Source organism: Cyprinodon variegatus, unplaced genomic scaffold, assembly GCF_000732505.1.
Source record: "Cyprinodon variegatus isolate N-32 unplaced genomic scaffold, C_variegatus-1.0 Scaffold309, whole genome shotgun sequence".
NCBI lineage: Eukaryota > Metazoa > Chordata > Actinopteri > Cyprinodontiformes > Cyprinodontidae > Cyprinodon > Cyprinodon variegatus.
In genome coordinates, this window is record NW_015150762.1 from 294,891 (window position 1) to 308,911 (window position 14,021).

General features: G+C 37.1%; 1 protein-coding gene across 1 annotated transcript; it reads right to left on the reverse strand.

Moving 5' to 3' along the window:
• Window positions 1–4,037: 4,037 nt before the first annotated feature.
• Window positions 4,038–7,391, reverse strand: LOC107090717 (thyrotropin-releasing hormone receptor-like). The gene is made up of 2 exons (XM_015384269.1): window positions 6,603–7,391; window positions 4,038–4,501 (listed from the first exon to the last, which is right to left on the reverse strand). The coding sequence occupies exons 1-2, from the start codon at window positions 7,377–7,379 to the stop codon at window positions 4,109–4,111; spliced, it is 1,170 nt and encodes a 389-aa protein (XP_015239755.1). The 5' UTR covers window positions 7,380–7,391; the 3' UTR covers window positions 4,038–4,108.
• Between the last annotated feature and the right edge of the window lie 6,630 nt (window positions 7,392–14,021).

Below are 14,021 nucleotides of genomic sequence, written 5' to 3' on the forward strand. Positions count from 1 at the left end.
CTATCTATCTATCTATCTATCTATCTATCTATCTATCTATCTATCTTAACTGGACTGGACATTAACTAAACATTTTGATGTGAATGCTGTTCAGTGTTGCTATTTTGCAAAATGTTAAAAAAAAAAACATCCAGCCTTTAAACTCAACACTTTCGGCTCCCCAAAGCTGTGATATTTCCCACCATCGGTGTTTCCATTCCAGTGAGGCGGAAAACTCTATGCTCTGTGTTTCTACATTAACGAAAAGACGCCAGGCACCGAGAAGTCAGCTATAAAATTAATTCAGCTATGAAATAGAGCAGCGTGGGTAAAAAGATGTACTGACAGCCTCGAGTTGAGTCACTACTGCTACGAGGCAAAGTGACATGAATTTACTTTCACTTTCAGGGGCATTTCACTAATAGGTAGGAGCCTAGATTAGATAAAAAAAAAAAAAAAAAAAAAAATGCTATTCCCAAATTAATGCAAGAGGAAAGTGGATGTTGAAAATTGACAATTCAAAGACAAATGAAAGTGGATTCTCCCACCAACCAGCACAATACTGATGTGCTGAATGTGAAATAGCAATATTTTGAAGTGACATTCCATGAATTTCTCAGTTAAAAGCAAAAACGTATGCATTCGTCTTATTAAGCTGTGAGCAAGATTCTTGATGCATAGATAACGTAATAAAAATGCAGTAGTGCTCACTCTAAGTAGCAAGGAATTTATGAAAAAAGCTTTTATTGCATTTCAGCTTACCGGTAAGTTGATGTCTATATAATTGCTTCCCAAACATTTCAATGAAAGGACTGGTTGTGCTTTTTATACTGTAAAAATATTTTATGATTTTTTTATTACTGTGTGATTTAACAGACTACACCTGTGGCCAACAGACTAATAAATGGATGATTCACTCAATGAAAACTCTTGTGAACTTTAACGGTTTGTATTTGACTATCCCTGATAGGTTCATTAGTAAAATGGCGGCTGCAACAATACTACAGATGTAGTGAGTCAGGGGCGTTTTTAATGCTTTACTTAGTCGAAATTCCATGTCCTCTAAAGGAAAGTCAGTGAAGCAAGTAGCTGTTGTATATCACCTAAATCGCTTAATACTGCTAACATTACAGTTTTTTTTAATGCCACTTTGGTGCATTTCTCATGATTGAATGAAACTTTGGATTAGTGCAACCTCCAGAACATTTAGTCATTTGGGCGGAACTTAGTGGTAGTTTGATGTTCATTTTATCTACTGATATATGATTTTGGACATGAAGCAACTGAGTAACTATAAATATCTCCAAAATGATCATTTGACTTTGCTTTGATCACAATTAAGTTATTTTTTTCCTGTCTGTCAAAAAGACTGCACATAAAATTGTTGAACACGTCGAACATTCTGTACATCAATTTTAAAAAATATTCTTATTGTGTTTCCATTCAAATGTTTATACCTAACTTTTCTCAGGTGAACCAATTATAAAGTGCAGCAGTAATTAACAAAAGAAATAAATTGTTTTGATTAAACAAATCATTTTGATGGCTTTTATTTGTTTTAAAGTCGTAGGGAAACGGCTGTTCCAACCTTTGTATTTCCGAATTCTCCCGAGTGGTGCACGACTTTACACGAGTGAATAAAGTGAATGTGATTGGTCGATTATCAAGGAGGCAGGGTTGTTGTGGTGGAAGCTTTGCAAACAAGTTTGGCTGTCATCCAAACTCATTTCCATCACAGCTTACATGTCCTCTGTCGGGCTCCAAAGAACTATCAGATTCATCTTTGAATATTTCTAAATGCCACTTTTCTGGAATGTGTGAGTCTCTCCAGGTTGAATTAGCTTCATATCCTTGTTTCCAATCAGGGGTTGGAACCGGTTTTAGCTTCTTTAGGCTTGGCTTAATGGAAGTTAATAGCTAACAAACACAAGGGAACTATCTTGAAGAAGAATCTCGGGTCATATTTTTAGTGATCAAAGGTAATAAGCACATGAGGGAAGACATACAAATTATAATAGCTATATAAATGCTTTAAACTCTTAGTGAAATAAAGCTTGTTTTATTATTTTTTCACTGAGCTCATTACATGTCAGTATGGGGAACCATGTGGTCAACATTTGTTTCTTGTTAGCAGTTACATAGCAGGAAACAACAAAACAACTGCTAAATATTTCAACATGTTGTGACATAGTGTGACTCTTACATTGAATAAGGTGACAAAAACAGATAATTGGGTGAACCAGATATTTCTCATGTGAATACGAAATAGGAGAATGTATAGAATGGTACACCATACTTTTTAGAACTTTATTTAGGAACAAAAAATAATATGCCTTTTGTCACACTTCAAATTGTGCATTACTTTGTGCAGTGATATCACACAAAAACTAACAAAATATCTAAAGAACCAGGAAAACATTAGTGAACAATAAAGGTAAGGAGTAAGCGGTGCCTAAACCACAATATTAAGAGAGATTTAAGAAGGTGAATAATAATTAAAAAAAGTTTATTATTATTTAACTTTGTATTATTATTGTTATTATTACTAACCTGAATTGAATGGAAATGGAAAAAGAAAAAAAATGTGCAGGCAAGGTTATATAATTCAGTGAAAAATTTGGAGAGGTAAGGTTATGGATTTCGTGAAAGATTATCTGCAGTGGATTATCATCAACAAGGAGGACCATAGTGGTGAAATGGTTGTGGGGGGTCAACAGTGGTGACCCATGAAATGAGCAACTATAGGAAGAATATACAGAAATACAACCCTGTAAAGCAGATACAGAATACACCAAAGATTCACATTTTGTACTGGTAGATTTTTACAGTATAGATATGTACTGTGAACACATTGCTGACAAATACTAATTCTAGACATACACACATGGAAGACACTTAACTACCAGAGTAGTAATCATAGTAGGCTCAATTCCAGCTTTCTCTTGCCAGGTGTCTTTGACCCTTGGGAGGGCATTTGACCCCAAGTTACCTGTCCTTTGATATATAATGATTGTTAGAACGCCAAATGTAAAGGATTTTAAGAGGTCATACTGATTTGATGTAATGGTTTCTGCACTGATTCTGGCCTGATCACTCAGTCCATACACCTGCTCTGCTCCACCCGTCTGCAATCAGCTCTGACCGGAGTCACCTGTTTCAGAACTTCAAAAACCCCATCAGATCAGTCCTCTCTCCCAGATTATCTCGAGCCAACCCTCTACGAATAGTCCAGCATCAAAAAGAGTACCTGACCGCCTATCTGTTTCTGACCTGATCTGCCTCCTGACTCCGAGCCTGCCTGACCCCTGTTTGATTCTGCCTGCCTGATTACCCTCTCTGCTCTGCCTCTGGATCCCCGGATCCCTGTGTCGTTCTGATCGGCCTGCCTGCTCCCCTCTCTCTGGATCTCTGACTCAAAAAAGCTCCGCTAAACTGCCTGCCTCTCCGTCCTGGATCTAAGTTTTAAACCTTCCTCAATCTGCCCGCCTGTCTACCTGCAGCCTGTTTGCCCACACAGATGCAGCCCCGCTATCAGAGTAACCCTTTCAATAAACCAATCAAAACGTCACTAACCTGTCTTGGTTTATTTGGATCCAGTCTCTGTCTCATTACATTTGACCAACCCTATATACCATATCGACCTGATTATAGGGTGCGCTGGATTATAAGGCAGCTGCTTTATTCCCATGTTCTGTTGCATGACTGAATGAGTTTGAAATATGCGTTGTGTCTCTTGACAGAAGCAACGTTTTGGGCCTTATTCAAACTCACTGTTTTATTATAGTGAAGCATAGCATGTATAACTATGCCCTACTTCTGACTATGGTGGATGTAATGTTACAAGCGCTGTGGCTTTGTAGTTTACCAGAGTCAAACTAAAAGATTTTGACAGTGAGCTGTGTAGCATACAAACTCACTTTAAAGTCAGTAAGCATAACCAAAATGAATCAATGTATAAGGTACTCCCGATTCTGAGAAAATGTCAAATTTTTAAGTGCACCTTATAATGCGAGACATAAACACCAACCAGTTTATCAACGATATCCATACATCTTTTTTCCATATTAGAAATAACAGAAAACCTAGCCATAAAAAAAGGAATATCTGTAAACAGAGTTAACAGCTTTGATTAAGAGCTACTCAGTGCACTTGCAGCGTCTTCATTTATGTTGAACCTATTTGATGTTTGACCACTGAGTTCCTCCTGCTCTGTCACTGGTTCATTGCTCCCATGTAGGGAATTCTTCATCACGCTGTAATAAACCGGCATGTTGTACTCTGCCTCCCTGCCTTGGTAGCGGCACCTACAGAGCTTTTTGAATGCAATGCGGAACTTCTGTGACATGAGGTTGTAAACAATGGGGTTTATGGCGCTGTTGGTGTAGATGCACATCCGGCAGAAGAGGAGGAACCAGATGTTGTGGTAAGGAGGGTCGATGAAGGAGTTAACCACCACCAATGTTCGGTAAGGCATCCACAGCATTGCAAAGAGGATCACCACCACAGCCAGCATTTTTGTTATCTGTGGATAACAAAGGAAGACAACTTAGATAAGTGTATTCTGCAAAGTAAATTTGCAACATAACAGGGAAGGAAAGCTCAAGATTTTCTATAAGGTAGGTGCAAATGTTATGCCAGTTTGTTCAATATAATGGTAGCAAAGATGGTTCTAAAGCAAGTTTTTGATAACAACTTTGTGTTAATAGATGCTGGATGTACCATCGGGGGTTTAGTTTTTTCCTCTTTTAAAGCCATCCATCCATCCATCCATCCATCCATCCATCACCACTCAATCTCTTAGTAACAAACAGAGAGACAGGACAACAACCATGCACAAAAAAAAACTCATACCTGAAGATAATTTATAAGGGGCAAATAACCCAAAAGATCAATGTTGGACTGTAGGAGAAAGCTGGAGTAAATGGAGAAACTTAGAAGAACTGTCATGACTGGATTTTATGACACCAGAGCATTACAGAAATATAATAAAATTATTTATGGGTAGGAGTGCAAGAAAGTTTGCAGTTGGCAGCATGCCATGATGAGACTAATTTCTTTAAAAATTCACAAAGACAATTTTCTTTTTAGCCTTTAGCTTTCATTTTATTCTATGATTGATAATCAATGTTTTTAGGCTGAAATGAAAACTTCTGGTTCATGCTTCTAAAAAGCTGCAATGTTTGGTGGGTTTAATCATTTACTAGTTCAGCTAATAACCTAAAATGCAGTCATGATCTTGGTGCTGTTGACTGGCTTAATTATTAATTCCATTCCCCTGTCCAACTCTGCCTGGTTTCTAATCATTGCTCATCTGATACACCTCTTCCTGCCTCTATTTAAGGTCCTTGCATCCAGTTATCAGTGCCAGATTATTCTTGCTCTCTGCAGCCAGTGGTGAGAGTGTGTTTAGAATTCCTTGGTGTCTCTGTGTTCCTGATCCTGACCTGCTCAATGGTTGCCTTCAACCATATGAATGGTTTGCCTGAATTGTCCTTCGATTCCTGGACCTCTGAGCCTGCCTGTTCTGATCAGTTTCCCTGACCTGGCTTTCAACTTCTGGATCTCTGAGCCTACCTGCTCTTCTTCTGATCTGTTTGCCTGACCTGGCTTCGGACATTTGCATGTTCTCCAGGACTGCAGCATGTGGGACGCTCTGGGCTGTGTCTGTTGCATCGTGTTGGCAGCCCACTGGCTGGATCCTACCTTGTTCTCTGGGCATGGACTAAACTTGTAAACCAGGTTAGTGACTCGTGTTCATAATCTTCCTTCATTAGATTTACATGGTCACAAACATGTGTTTCCTTTCCCTAGAATTTCCTATCTCAGATGTCCTTGCCACTGCTACTGTAGATCCACAACCTGTTTGTTTTAAATGAATGCTTTTGACTAATCCCAATGTCTATCTTGCCTGAATACTGGTTCCTTTTGGACACATACACTGTGATGCTGAAAAATAAAACATAATAAATGAATATGCATATGGTCGGTGGCTGGAAATGCTCCTTTGTAATTCTGAGTTTGATGTTTAAGTCATCACAATACCATACTTCATCCTTAAACTCTCTGGTTGGATCAAAGACAACATTGTATCTTTTCCTAAAACAGATAATCCAAACCCATGTAGATTTTAGTTCTATTTCACTCAAAATATATAAAATAGAATACAAATATTGAGTTATGGGAACACTAAAAACACATATCTTAAAATTGTAGCGGAGGATGTTCTTTTTCCAGGTGGATCATCAAAAATAAGTTGTCCTCATTGTCAATCATTCTGCTGATATGATTACGTAAGGCAGTCCAACGTGCTCATCCCCATTTTCACTTACTGGTGGTGAGTTTGACATACTGGAAAATAGCATATCTTCATTTGCAAAGTAAGCTTGTATGAGTGATGCAAACAGCAACTAATAAAAAGTGTGCACAAGGAGAAATGGGCTTGTGTACGCTCTTGCATGGATTTAATAGGCGTTCTCTCTAAGAGCAGGTACAGGGTTGTGCATGTGCATTTTTTTAATGGAGAGGGTGGGTCTTTTAAAAAAAATTGCAAAAATCCTCCATGGTACATCTAAATGCTGACAGGCTTGTAACTAAAAGAGAATTTCACAAAACAAGCTTAGTACCTGTTTTCGTGCAGTCACAGCTCCTTTGTTGGCCCTGTTGGTGCTCTGGGAGTGACCTTGATGAATGGATCCTCCTCCTGCCTGGTCATTTAGATTGGATGGGAGAGGACTCATGAACAAAATCCTCGCAATAAGCCCATAGAGCACAGTGGCAACAATAAGAGGAACCACATAAAAAAGAGTAAAATCAAGAAAGTAGATTGGCATGTAGAGACTCCTTGAGACACGGTAAGCACATGTAACAACCACCCCATTGGTGTAGATGGTTTCTTCAGTGTCTGCCAAGAAGAACCACATAGTACAGTAGAGCGAAGTAAAGATCCAGATTCCAGCTATAATCCTTTTGGCTCTAGAAACTGTGCATATGAACTGTGCCTTTATTGAGTGACAAATTGCTATGTAGCGTTCAATTGTGAATGCTGTGATGGAGCAAGACGACACATTGATGCCCAGATATTGAAGATACGTTATGCACAAGCAACCTGTGTAGCCGTAAATCCAAAAAGCTACTACATTTGAGATATTCGGCAGGCCTGCAGCCAGGAGCACAATAAGATCTGCCACAGCTAAGCTAACGAGGTAGCAATTTGTTGGTGTCACCATGTGTTTGGTGCGCAAAACAACAAGCACAACCATGGCATTTCCAGCAATCCCAATGCCACAGATGAGCACTGTTAAAAAAATGGTTATGACTTGTTCCTCAACAGAGTTCAGAGGCATTGCCGTCAGATTTAAAACCCGAGCAATATCTTGGAAAGTAGTGGTGTTGTTCTCCATCTTTACTCCAGTCCAGCAGGAATATTCCATCAGTCTTCAAAGGTGAGAATCCTCAACACAGAAAATGAAGGGAACAGGGTTAGTAATACACTAGAGAGGACAGTTCATCCACTGTCTATAGAGCAGTACAAGAAGAAAAACATGGTAATAATTAATGATTATTATCTTATTTTAAGAGGAAAACATCAAACACAATTTGTTTGAATACACATTACGAATAACAACTTTTAACCTATGTATAACTTTACCACTCTGAAGTTGCTATTTACTATCCTTGCAATAGGAATGGATATTTTAAATTAGACTCAATACAGCAATTCTGCAACATGAAACATTGTCTATTTCTTAAGTTTTAATCCAAATAGCTTTATTATTTCTTAATGATTATATTTGGTACAACCCTCCATTCATTTGGCAGGAGGGGATGGGTGGTCAATTATTGGCATTGACCCCATATTGATCCTGAAAACTGACTATATCTGGATTGAACTGGAGTTAAATAGATAAGAAAGAAAGAGATAACTTTGGGTGTTTAATTTTGATGTGTTTGTCTATAGTACTTTTAGATGTAATTAATCCTGAATTTACCTTTAAAAAAAAGCTGTCTTACAAGCAATTTTCTCCTTTTCTCAATTGTCTTTGTGAATTGAAAACTGAAGCATTTCCTTTATTTCTGCATACACACTCATGTAAAGATAACTTAAAGAGAAAAAATAAAATACAGAACCTGAACTAGACTCAGAGACGGGAACTATATCAGTACACATTTTATAATTTTGTTATCATTGAAATATTGTTAGAATAACCAATGATACAATGACTAAGTGCTGCAACACAAAACATTATTTTCATTGGTTCATATCCTCTAAATCCAATATTATTTAAGGGTAGGAGTGCAAGAAAGTGAACAAATGTAAAATGAATATAATTGTAACTAAATCAAAAACATATATAAAAACCAAACATAAAACTAATCACTTGCAAGTAGATAGTAATAGAAAGCTCACCATACTTTAAGTCGAATGTCGCAGGTTTTATTCAGTCACGGCAGCAGCACTCAGGTATAGAACCGCTGTGTTCTCCTGCAGCAGAGCTCATCTCTTCATCATCTCTCTCTTTTCTATTTTCCCACTCGACATCTCCCTCCCTCTCCCACCCACTGCAATTGTATGAAGACTTGTTCGGTCTTTGTTCTAATAATCAATTTCACCTTGCTATTAAAGACTTTAAATGCTGACGCAGCGGGGGACGTAGCTTTATGTTTTACTAGTTGAAGGGGCAAAATTTAAAGTTAATTCTAAGGAGTTTGTTGTTTTGTCCCCTAGAGATGTAAATTACCTGACACGCCCTCTTCTTTAGCAGCTAATTTAATTAATGCGGTCAAATAAAAGGGACTTTGTAGGATTAAAATTGCTACGTTTGGTTGAGTGAGATGACCAAAAAAAAAAATATATGGAAGACATTGTATATTGGTCAGTGGTGGCAAGTAAAATAGTACATTTACTTGATTATTGTACTGAAGCACTTTTTTCGAGTATCTTGAGTAATACTACTTTACTAACTTTTACTCCACTTCATTTTAAAGTAAAATATTTTACTTTCTTCTCCACTACATTTTAAGCTGATGATTGCTTGTTCCTCCTGGCTGAGCTTAGCTTTGTAATCCACTGTTGCTGATTTTCTTGAAATGCAATTTCAGCATGGCACATAGCAGCCTGTACGACTGAATTTAGACACCACAGTTTTAGAGACTTGCATTACATTCCACAAATGTGTGAAACTCAGGGCAGATATGATTTACAGTTACAGTAAATTTTAAAAGGTGTTAGTTTTTGCCATGTGGCCAAGTTGTATAGTAAGATGATTTCTTAAAGCAGAGTTGCAGTTTCTTTTTGCTAATAGATTCAACTTAAACCTTTAATGCATAAAGAAAGTATGAGGAGACTTTGAAGACTTTCCTTTTGGTATGTTGTTAAATAAGAAATAATAATCAAAATAGCTGTTCTTCTATTTACATTGCAGTAATGCATAATTGTGCATAATTATAATAAAGCAATTTCTATGCATGAAACAAGTGGAGCAATATGGCAATTGCCATACTGCTACACTTGTGAAAGTAAAATCTGTTGGGCTCTTTTTGGCATCAAGACAATTATTCTTATTGCCACATTGCCAGACAGGACACTGTAAAAAAAAAAAATAAAAAAAAGAAAAATAGCTGTTCTTATTTTTTATGGCCTTTTTTATGCTGAAGTTCTCTACAAGTGGTGTAGAATTTGCAGCAGAGGTTCTATGAATCAATACATCAGGTGGTTTCTAAAAGTTATGAGGTTCTTTAAAATTTATCTGAAAATGTACTGATATAGGAACATTTTATTTGTATTATTAAATACATAAGTAGTACATGTACTTATGAATACTTAAGTGTTTTTAAAAGTGTGCACTTTAATACTTTAATGTGAATAGATGTTTGACAGAGCAACTTTTACTCGAAGTTGAGTAAGAGTTGACTATGAGTATTAATACTTTTACTAAAGTACTAATATCGAGTACTTCGTCCACCTCTGATATTGGTTAGATTACAGGATTTCACATTTCAAGAATGTCAGTACTTTCTGGCTCTAGCCAGGTTCCACAAAAATGTAACTCTTGCCCTAACTGAAAGATAAAACATAGATTTAACACAACCCTCTACTGCAACTACTGTAGTACTTAAGGGAGAAAGTGAAGCCAGGTACTGGTACTGAAATGCAGTTCATTAATTAATTATCCTTTGATACCATAATTAATAATAATTATCCTTTGATACCGTTTTGTATATATATATATATATATATATATATATATATATATATATATATATATATATATATATATATATATATATATATAGTATATTTTGGAATAAAACAACTTGACTTTTAGTTTGTTTTTTTTCCTCATTGACATTTACTGGTGTCCTCCATACTCAGACTTATGGTCCCAACCAGGAGCATCCCTCTCCAGGCTTTGACCCCTCTGGCATTTCCTCTCCAGGCTTAGATCGCCTTAGTGTTTCCTCTCCAGAGACCCCAAGCAGGCTCTGTGCCGTCCAGAGAACCCTGAGCACGTCCTCTGTCATCCAGAGACCCCTGATCATGCTCTGTGCTGTCCAGAGACTCCCTAAGCCTACTGATGTACTAGTCCCTAAAATAGAGCTCAGTGAAGGCTTGTCCTCAAGGCCTCAAGGTCCTCAAGGCCCCCCCAGCAGGCACTCCTCACCCTCCAAGGCCCCTCAGCAGGGACTCCTCGCCTCTTCATGGGTCCCAAGCTGTGCCGCCTCTTTGTGCGTCCCAAGCAGTGCCGCTGCTCCGTAGGCTCCTGTGCCTCAGTTGGAGGTCCCAAGGCTCCTGTGGCAAAGTTGGCGTTCGCCAAGGCTCGTGTGCCACAGTCGGTAGCCTCCAAAGTTCCTGCTGTAGAGATGTCGTACTCCAGAGGTCCTCCGTCGCTGTCCTCATGGCCTGCCTCCAGAGACTTTGCTTCGTCTCTGGCCTCTCGGCGGGCCTCCAGGGACTATGCTTCACCTCAGGCCTGATGGCCTTGGGCCTTCAAAGAATTTTTTTTTTTGTCCTCGCCCGCCTTTGGTGGGTTGGTTTGTGTTTGGACTATATTTTAGAGTTTTATTTCATATGTCAGGTCTTCGCTGTCTAAATCGTAAATATGTGAATGGGCCATTAACCTTGTGTCTTTTCCTAACTTTCCCCATATTATAGGCTAGCTTACTTTTCTTCCCATTATTCCTCAAAAAAAGTTATTCTTTATACTTGTCACAGTTGTTTTAGTTATTACAAGCAAACTTTTATCAAACCGCTGAGCTAAAAAAACAGTCAGTCTGATCAGACAAGTCAAGAGAGGGAGTCGTTTTTCAGACCACCACCCTCACCTGGTCAACCAAGTAGGGTCTGAGGAAGGAAATTACAATGAATCACAAAAGGCAATTGTCCATTTTTTTTGTGCCAATATTTTATTAGCTTCCCAGATTTGAAGGGATTTAATTTTAATGGAAGACGGTCATTTATATTTAATATTTATATTTTAAGTAATTTAACTTTTTGTGGACAAATAAGTGAATCTAAATTTATTTTATTTTATTTTCAGTGCTTCTCTATAAACTTTTATGTTTTTCTTTACACAAACTTTGAAATGATAACCAAAAATTTTATTAAAAAAACAGTTTTATATAAATCCGAATCAGCATTTTTCCACTGGCCTACTGTAGGCCTGCTGTGGGGGGCCCTATGATATTTATTTAATGGGGCCCAAGATCCCCGAAAGCACCCCTGATCCTATCACCTGCATACAGTCGATTTATTTATATAGCTGCAATTAACAACACATGTAATCTCAAAGCACTTTACAGTGGCAAATCAAATTATTTTTGAAACCCAACATTGTTTTAAACTTATATCTGTCAACAAATTTTAACTTGCTTCACAAATGATCAAAAATACAAGTATTTTTATAGAAATGTAAAATCATATAAATGCACAATGATGCCATTTTTAGACATTTGGACTTACAAGATGGAAAAAGTTATTCACAAGACATTCTGAATTACAAGCTGAAAATCAATAACTGCTTCCTGTGCCTCTGACGCAGATTAGCTCCAACCACCCCCATCTAAACAGAAACAGAAAATGAGCTGCAAGAAACACTAAATTATGTTTTCCTGAAGTCTCTATAATAGCCTCTGTCAGCTTTCTTTCAGTGTGAAACATTTGAGGTTAAATAATAGCAAAACTATGCAATGTCAAATGTATTACGGTATCTAAAAGCAACATTTTTTATTTGTTGACATAAATAGTTCTGGAGGCTTTGAAAAAACCTATATGTTAATTGTCAAGCTTGAAATATTGTGAAATATTTTGAACAGTTTTGAAGCAATCTGGAATAGTGATTCATACATCACAAGTTTTTAATGCTTTAAAATGATTATTTTTTCCCAGAATCCAGCCTGACAGAAAAAAGTTTCCTTACACTGCTCCGTTTCCAGGATGATCATTTGGAATACTAATGGAAGTTTTTTTCGATTTTCTAATTAATGGCATTCCGCCTTTGGGCTACCTGGTATGAATACATAACAGCTTTGGAGAAGAAAACATCATAACATCATTATTCTATCATCTCTGTACATAAAGATATATTTGCAGGGCACCATGTTTGGTATGCAGAGGAAGACATGCTTGGGTTCTTACAATTTCTTTTATTATTTATTAGGCTTGCTGGTTCTAATTTAGATCAGACTAAATGAACCACAATGATTTTGAAAAAAAATATAGATAATGGAATAGGGTGGTGCAACTTTATTCTTGTGCTATTAAGATAATTTTATACATACCACCAATGCATTGTGTTTCACTGATACAAGGTTTAAGCTTATTTAGTTTTCGAATTTATTCTAACTACATGAGATTTGTAAAGCAGACCTAAAAATGGGGAATTGTTTGCCCAAGTGACTTTTTCAGAGAATCACGAAGTGGACACAATGTCAGGAGCAAAAAATAGATTGTTAGGAAGTTTTCTATAAATATCCTTGAATGAGTTCTTAAAATAAAATCCTCAAGCCTCAGGGGAAGCATTTGATATGCAAATTACCTTAGAAAAAAAAAATCTTTTATAATGTATTATCTATTCTGAACAGCGTGGTGAATATTATGGTACCAAGATAAAACAAGAACATTTAATATATATTATCTATTTAATCCAATCAAAGAATTTACTTAATCTGTTATTGTTAATTTCCTGCCCTGTGCTTGCTTTATATTTCTTGATGTACAGCGTCATCTAGTGGGGCTGAGATGTTAAAACCACAATAAAGCCGCAATGACACCATATTTCACCCTAAATAAAATTTAAAAAAAAGAAAGAAGGAAATACATTGATGTGTGAAGAACTTTGATGGGGGAAATACAGCTGGTGGTGGGCCTGTTTCCTGTTCTATATGGGTTTCATATATATCCAGCGTAAAAAACAACCTTACGCCTGTATAAACCACAGGTGGGCCCAAACTGGAGAACATGATGTGTTTGCAGAAAAAAGTCGTTTCAGTGACTCATAAACAGGATGTTTGATTATTGGTTCACGTTTAGCAAAAGCAGAGCAACAGCAAGAAGCAACACTTGTCAGATAATGTGACAAACAGCCATCTGCTCTTTGAGCAAAATGTCAGCAAATCATGATCTGTTTTTTTACATTGTACAAAGTGTCCAAGATGGCTGTTTCATTAGAACAACATATACCAACAGTTTGTCTCATGGAGAATTTTATTTTATTTTTTTTGTATATCAGTTTTTATTTTGAGATAAGTTTTATTTTGAAAAAATTGGAGTAAACTGTAAGCATATCAACCTATTTGTTTTTAGCAGTTTTAGATGAGTTTACACAGTCCAAATAGTTAATGAGGCTCACAGGCATATAAAGAATGCCTACAGCAAAGCATATCAAATGTTAGATGTGAAATGTTAGAAATATGGCAATGATAGGAAAATGGTCCTCGAGTTAAGAAATCAGTCTCATTCTGGTCGTCTCCTGCTTATCCGAGATCGGGTCGAAGGGGCAGCAGTCTCAGCAAAGACCTAGACTACCCAGATAACTCCAGCTCCA